At 35.8% G+C, this 7,918-nt stretch overlaps 1 protein-coding gene across 1 annotated transcript in view; it reads left to right on the top strand.

The window, feature by feature from the left end:
* The window catches only part of LOC117122278 (monocarboxylate transporter 11-like), a 5,985-nt gene extending 882 nt beyond the window's left edge, over positions 1-5,103 (top strand). Inside the window, exons 2-5 of the mRNA XM_033267820.1 lie at positions 1,885-2,181; positions 2,598-2,902; positions 4,078-4,303; positions 4,698-5,103. Of these exons, the coding sequence (XP_033123711.1) occupies positions 1,885-2,181; positions 2,598-2,902; positions 4,078-4,303; positions 4,698-4,708 (839 nt within the window). The 3' untranslated portion in view covers positions 4,709-5,103. The remainder of the gene's footprint in view (positions 1-1,884; positions 2,182-2,597; positions 2,903-4,077; positions 4,304-4,697) is intronic.
* The last annotated feature ends 2,815 nt before the right edge of the window (positions 5,104-7,918 follow it).

The raw sequence follows: 7,918 nt of genomic DNA, 5'->3' as shown, positions 1-7,918 counted from the left end.
CTTCGGTGCTTCAAATCCGTATTTCTGGTGGACTATGACAAGTTTAGTGGGAACCGGCCTTTAGTGGGAACCGGCCTCTTATACCCATTTAACACTAGCAGAAAATATTACAACTTTTAACAACTATTAACAAGTTGTAACAAGTTTGATATTCCGAGATTTTTGGTTCGTTTTACACATGCACTTTCAAACCATGAGAAATCTCGGGAAAACTCGGAAGAATATTATGACTAGAGGTCTAGGGTAGTACAGTAGGCCTAGGCTAGTTGTAGGTTGTCCGAATTACATATCAACTACTAAACTAGGCCTGGTACCGAATTAACAAGATTATAATTATTCCATGGTCCTTAGTCTTCGGAGAGTAAAACGAATTCAACTCCTAGCTCGCTTGCTGTAGTCAAGCTGGCGAGAAAGATAGGCCTAGAGGCTAGCTAGGCGCAGTCGGGCCGCCGGCCGGTACGGTAGCTCACCATTGTTGTTAGAGGCAATCAGTGCGACAAGCATCATAATGATTCGCTGTCGGCGTATTTTACGAAGCCTCGTGATTGTTTCTACATCAGACATGTGAAATTTAGCGAGATTTCTTTTGATTTTAGGTCTAGGCCTATTAACAAATGGTAGTAATGTTGATACGTTTTCCATCTCTGCCCCCATTCGTTCGAACTAAAAAAAAAAAAAAAACACAGTCCGCAAAAAGGTCAAAATATGGACATAACGCATGCGCAACAACAACTCGGAAGATTTTGGGAAAAAAACAGGCCTCGCGATGGTCTGTTTTTTTGTTCCGAGATAACTCGGGACCCCTGTGAAATCTCGGAAAGTTTTCAAGGATTTTGCTTTCACACTCATCCAAACCTGGTTACAACTTGTTACAAGTTGTTAATATTTGCAAAATAGCATCAGTGTGAAATGGGTATAATAGCCGGTTTTCCACTAGGCGAATTTATTCGCGCGATTCAAAAGCGTCGTTCATGCGCATTCACATTTCTATAGGAGTTTCCGCTTCAACGAAATCGGTAGTTCGAACTGTTTCTACTTTTTGCAAAGCGAAAAATGCGCAGCTAATTAGAGTTCAGGAAGCGAACCGACGCTTTTGATTCGCGCAAATAAATTCGCCTAGTGAAAACAGGCTTTACGTAGGCCTAATTTGAAAAATGAATTCTCACATGTGTTGCTTTTTGTAGTGTGTAGCGTCCTCGTCCAATATTTTGTAGACTCGTGTTACTGTAAAATAATTTGTTAACGATATTTTAATGGACATAAATATGAACTCAATATATTATGCCAATAATGGGAAGACATTTAAAAGAATGGCCGCAATGGTGCTACAATATATTTCTTCCAGAGCTGTGCACGCGTCTGAACGATTAATCGGCAGAAATATTTTTTCCTTACTGAAATTAGTAGGCCTAATGAGAATGGTTGAAATAAATCTGAAATCACAACTGATTTTAATGAGACCACTTAGGCCGGCCTAACTGTTTTATTATAAAAAAAAAATCTTGACATAATTAGGCCTATGTCAATTTTTGCAGTGCAGCTACATCTTCAGTGTAATCTTACCAGCACATCCTAGTATTTAGGGGAGTGAACAAAATGTGATGAAATTTCATGATGAATAAGCGAACTGATTGGCAATAATTATTGTCATCTCTGGATCTGAATTAATTATACTCCGAAAAAACAGATACACGCCTGACCCTCTTGACAGTTTGCAAACATAGGCCTACATATGATGTATTGCAATGATAGATCTCTTATTGATGAATGAATACAGATTTTTCAATTGGCGAAAAAGTTTGAGACAATAATAATAGTCATTTGTAAGAATGTATATTACAGTACTACAATTTGTGTCACCTTTGTTTTCCCTTACAATTTTAGGTGTCCCGGGAGCAGTTTCGATTGCTTTGTTTAGCTGTTCGTCTGTTGTGGTAACCTTACTGTTCCAGACGCTAGGTCATCGAATGACTGTCGCTCTCGGAGTTTCGCTATGCTGTCTGGGTCTTTTAATATCATCATTCGTCGAACGCATTGTGGTGTTCTGCTTTACATACGGGGTACTTTATGGATTTGGGTACAATTTGTCTCACGTGACTATTATCGATATGATCCTGAGGAATTTTGATAGGCGCAACGCATCACGGGCCACGTGTACGGCATTTTGTGGGGCAAGTGTAGGTAAACATATCGTATCACCAGGGAACAGTGAAATTCCCTTGTATTACTATTTTGTCCCATAAAATATTGTAGGCCTTATTTGTAACACACAAAAAAAGAACTCAATTTTGCAGTTATTTTTAGGTACCATAATTGCATTTTTTACCATTTTTTGGTATAAAAACTAGAATGAAATCTTTTATACACTTTTCTATAATCCGCTTGATTATTTTTTATGTTTAATTCAAAATGAGTAAATTCAATTTAAAAATTATTTTAATAATGTTTGTCAGTTTTTTCAGATGAAAATGCATCAATGGACTAGATTTTATTATTGGTTTTTCCAGGCAAACCTCTTAGCTTTCGAATGCCAAACGTTGATAATTGATTACATGCCGCATCTGATCAATACACAATTATCACATAATATTCTATAGGTGTCCTATTGGCCCCGTGTTTGGATTGGCTATACTTGGAGTATTCGTGGAGAGGTTCTTTGAGGATTTTGTGTGTTTTGTACGCCATCATCGGGTATCTATCCGCTCTCGTAATGGTAGAAATGAACCCGGCGGTGGTGAAACACTCAGACGAAAAAGAAGAAAACTATATTACACAGGAGGCAGTACCTCAGACATCTTTCATAGCCAGGTGCATTGATGTCTTCAGAAGGCGAGACTTCTTATTTGCTGCACCAGGTTGTTTATTAGCTGCAACCGCAATGTCTTTTACGTTCATAGGAATTGTGAGTTTTTACTATTACCGTAATAACATTTTTGGTGGCGCATATTTGAGAGCGGCGCTTATAAAAAACATATTGGCGTGGGGCTTTCCATGCCAGTGGTGGCGCCAGAATTTGCCCGACGGGGGGTCCAGACGGGAAGCCGATGTCACTCAAAATCTCAAAAGCCCCTGAAAAATATGATAATTTAGGGGTTTCAAAGACTTCAGCCTATTTAATCAGTTTTGGGATCTACTAATATGAAAAAAATGCATATGCATTTTTTTTCTCCCCAACAAATTGTGGTTTTTCTCCCCGATGTGGTGGGTGGGGGGGGGGCTATCCCCGGCAATCCGCTGGCCCTACCCCTGTCCCATGCCGTTCTCATGTTACCTATCTGAAGTATTCCCGTAGTTCGGTAGGCCTATCATAGGTCCTACGTAATCATAAATAAACGTTTATAAAGAAATGCTTGTGTCTTCATTTTAACACGGTATACATTGTATTTAAAACCCTGTTTCTCAAAGTATTTCTTTACACCTTGGGTAGGCTAATGCTCTCGATTAAGCGCCGTTTGGTGAGGCGCTTATTCGAGCATTTACGGTATTGCAGATACATTTAGGGTCTGAAGATTTCTTTGCAGATACATTTAGAGGGTCTGAAGATTTAAGTTAATGCTTATCAACCATAGAGCTGTCTATTGAAGCTAACGATCATTTTATACCTCTAGTACCTATAATATTTTGAACATAAAAAAATTATTGTGTTGGCCACGCCCGACCGACCCATGTTTTACAAATTACAGTAAGGATCGACATTTTTTTTTTTTTTTGTCAAGAGCAATATTTCTTTATGAGTAAATAAGGCTGGAGAATAGCCTTGAGGCCTAGGGGGCCTAATCTAGCCTATTTTGCTGGATGGTACGCGATGCCAATCCAAATTTGTTGCCTTATTTGCGTATTTTCTACATTTTAGGCGTAAACTCATATTTGGTTGTAAAAAAAAAAGTTTTTTTACCGACCTACCCATTTTTTGGATTTTCCCAAAACGTGGCCAACACAATTTTTTTTTTTTTTTTTTGCCTTAACGAACACGGATAATAATAATATCGACTTACAACCTCTACAGTGAGACCACTTAAAAATAATAAATAGTTAGTTGTTCTTTTCCTTAACTTTTATAATGCTTTCATCTCACAGGGCAGTTTCCTCGTCGATGCGGGCATGAGTAACCCTTCTATTTCACTTACTCTAGCACTGATGGGGTTAGCAGACCTATGTGGAAGGATTGGTAGCGCGATATTTTCTGATATTCTTCCTATTTCAAGAACGCTACAATACGGCGTTATGAACTTCATCGCTGCTGTTCCTTCAGTTTGTCTTCCAGTCATAACGTCTTCAAATGGTCGAATGGCAGCGTTAATCGGTACGTTTTAATAGTTCAGAGCTTATCCATGCAGGTTATTAGTGATATATACTAATATATCGATATATTCATGTAGGACGTTCACAACAACCATCTAATAGTGGCGGATCCAGAACATTTGGGGGGGGGGCACAACAAATCTTGCGGATCATGTAAGGTTTCAGTAGGTTGCAGCGAAATGGCTGCTCTGCTAGTCATATCTCTTGTTGTTATCTTAATCATCATAGTCGAGAGGCCTAGGCAGTCTAGGCGCGAGGCACCGGCCATGTTCCCCCTACTGGATTCGCGTCTCATCTGTGTTTTCTCAATAATTAATTAATTTTTCTGTTAGAAATTACAAAAAGCATGCACCTGATCTTGACATATTATTGGTAGATTATTTGCATTTTCACAGAAACAATTTGATTCAAGAGACGAAAGAGAATAACAAAATATTACTGTTTTCAGGAAAAGGACAACATATTCGTTAAAATAAATTGTATGTACCGTAATACTTTTAAAAAATATAATTGTTTTTGTTTTCATTACTCTTATTGACAAAATATTGATTCTTAGGACTTTGTTTTTTAATTTACGATACTTAGCTAAGAGGTCGCCTTGTTGTCCCAACGTCTTCATCAAAATGTCATCATTCTGACGAATTATGTTAAGAATTTTACCATTTATCCATTGCTCAGTACGATTGTTTTCAAAGGAGCTACCTTGTTGAATACATTAATGAAAAGGCCGGAAAAACACTGCCATGCACTATCTACATCTGTGAAAGAAGAAATAATGGGCCCGTCTATAATTCATGAATAACATTATCCGTGTTGTAACCTTTTGTATATAGTATAGTTATTTGTCTGTGACAATTAAAAATTAATAATATCTCAAATTATGTCCGGCATAAGTGTCCGTGGTTATAAAAGGATGAAATAAGTAAGTATAATTGTTAATATTTACCATGACTCGCCAATGTTTCTCATTTTGGTAGGTTATCGTTAGTTTCCAACTTTTTTGGAATGCAAACCATTTTGGTTTTAGAGGAGCAACCACATCTTAAAAACGGATAAGTGTCCTATTTCTGTTCTCTCTCATTTTTTTTTAATACCCTTTTAATTAAAATGATTATAAATATTTAAAACTATTGTCCGACCTTACTGAATATAATGTTCCACCTTGACTTTATCATTAAAAGGGTCGTATTTCCTCACTTGAGAAATTCAATGAAGGATTACTTGTTTTTCGTCCCTCTTTGAATTATCCTGTACTGTACACAGACTTCAGTATCCTTGGTTTACGTTCTGTTGAGGACCTCATTTGTCACAAAATGCATTGATAGTTCAGTATTTATAAGTTTTCAATTTTCAATGTTATTAAACGTTATATAAGTTTATTGATTTCAGATGTATTCATAACTATGCCAGGACTGGTTGTTTCAAATCAGGTGTTCTCAACTATATCACAATAGGGGCAAAAATTGTTCATTGAAACTTCAATAGAGCAATCAAAGTAATGAATAAACCTCAAATATTATCATAACTGTAAAGGTCAAGATAAAACTGATAATAGACATATCGTGAGCAAACATCGTTTCTAAAAAAAGTTATAATTAAAACCAACTAAATTCACTATCAACAAATGTACTTAAAATGTAGCGAAATTAATACATTCAAATGAAGGAACAAATCATGTTTAATCATATTATATATTATAATAATATTCAAAGCACATTCAAATAAACCAACGTTGAAAAAATAATGTAAATCAACTAAATTTGAATACAATTGAAACGATATAGAATATTGTTTGTCTAAAAGGTGAATAACATTTTACGTTAATTATCACAATATAATTATTATAATTCTTTAAGAAATATACTCATTTACATGTTAAATCAACTAACTATTGATTGTATCTTTGCAATACCTTGCAATTGATTAAATCCTGAATAAAATATCACATCACAAACCAACAATTGTATTACCGGTATTGGTATTAATCTTGTTCAAGAATAACATGATTTATTGATTGGTCTAATTAAAGTGTTCGTTTGCGTTTTGATCTTTACTTGACGCACAAGACCATGTTTATCTGGAATTGTCTCGATGACTTTTCCTAAGGGCCATGAATTTCTAGGGGCATTTGAATCGACAACTACTAATACAACATCTCCGTTTTGCAAGTTCTTTTTTGTAACGGTCCATTTTTTACGCTCTTGTAGCAACACTCGCGTATCCACCGTTTCCAGAAAACGTTGCTCATATACTGCACTTGTCTCCAACGTCGTCTGCAGTACAGATCGTTCTCCTTAAACAAGCCAGGTGCTAAACTTGGTTAGGATTTCAGCAACAGCAAATGATTTGGATGTAAAGCTTCTGGGTCATTAGGGCGACTAGATAACTTAGTTTAATATAGGTCTTTCGTTGATTATTGACTGCACTTCGCACATTGCGTTCTAAATCCTTCCTCGCTTTATCTCTGTTCTTTTACTAAATTGTTCATAATTTTTCGAACAGATCTTATTTGGTGCCCCATACGCCACCGTGATGAGTTCTCGCTGGTGTGTTAAATCTCCAGTCGATATTACGTTATTATAACTTTAGATGCATTTAGTTTTGTAATCGCTGCCTTCAGTTCACGTTCGGCACCTACAAAGTTAGTCCCGTTATCTGATCTTATTTTTTTAACTTGGCCTCGACGAGCTATAAATCTACGCAACGCGTTAATATACGAATCGGTGTCCAATGAGTCGTCTACTTTATGCAGTGGCGTAACTAAGTTGTGAGGGGCCCTGGTTCAAAAATACAGTCTGGGCCCTTGGCGCGTGGAAATTGACTGACCATGTAAGAAAGAGGGTACCATTTATATACTATTTTGACAATAAATCTTTCGATTTTTTTTTTTTAGTTTTTAATTTTCAGATATTCTTAGAGGGCTTGACTGACCATAATAATAATAAGCATTTCTCTTCTTATGACCAAAAGAAAAAGCACATTTTTATTGAATTGGTGTTTATTATTTATCGAATTGACCATTGAACACTGTCAACAATTATATTTTATATAACTTTTATATACATAAACTAAATAAAGTAAAAGGGATCACACCTGACATCATTAGAATGTGTGACCGTGATCATGCAAAACACTTATCCGATAAATATGGCAGCCAAACACCTTTTAAAATGGTCCTTTTAAAAGAATACTAAATAAAATAATAAAAAAGTACATTATTAAATACACATTTTCTTCATCCCAGACCTCAGATATTTTCTTTAAGTCCCACAAAAACCTGTAAAAAATTATCACTAAATAGTCCAGGAAACTTTGGTTGGTTGCATTTTCTTTTGCTATATTTTTTAAAAATTCGATATGATGTAGAGTAGACATAGATAAATCAAAAAAGTATGTGCAACATTTTTTTTTTCATATGTAAGGGGGATTGCAGGGCGTTTCAAAATGGCCGCCATTTTTTTCATAAAATTGTCACTAATATTGTAAATTTATGTCATTAAAATGCAGTATTCAATTGGAAATCCACTTATAACAATGACAGCAACAGTTGACTAAATATTGTACACATTTTTGAGCTATTACAATTTAAAATGGCTGCCATTTTCCATTATTTTAG

Source organism: Anneissia japonica, unplaced genomic scaffold, assembly GCF_011630105.1.
Source record: "Anneissia japonica isolate Jap-2015-1 unplaced genomic scaffold, ASM1163010v1 scaffold287708_len1499824_cov190, whole genome shotgun sequence".
Lineage (NCBI taxonomy): Eukaryota > Metazoa > Echinodermata > Crinoidea > Comatulida > Comatulidae > Anneissia > Anneissia japonica.
Note: the sequence above shows the minus strand (reverse complement) of the source record. Positions and strands in the feature narration are given on the sequence as shown.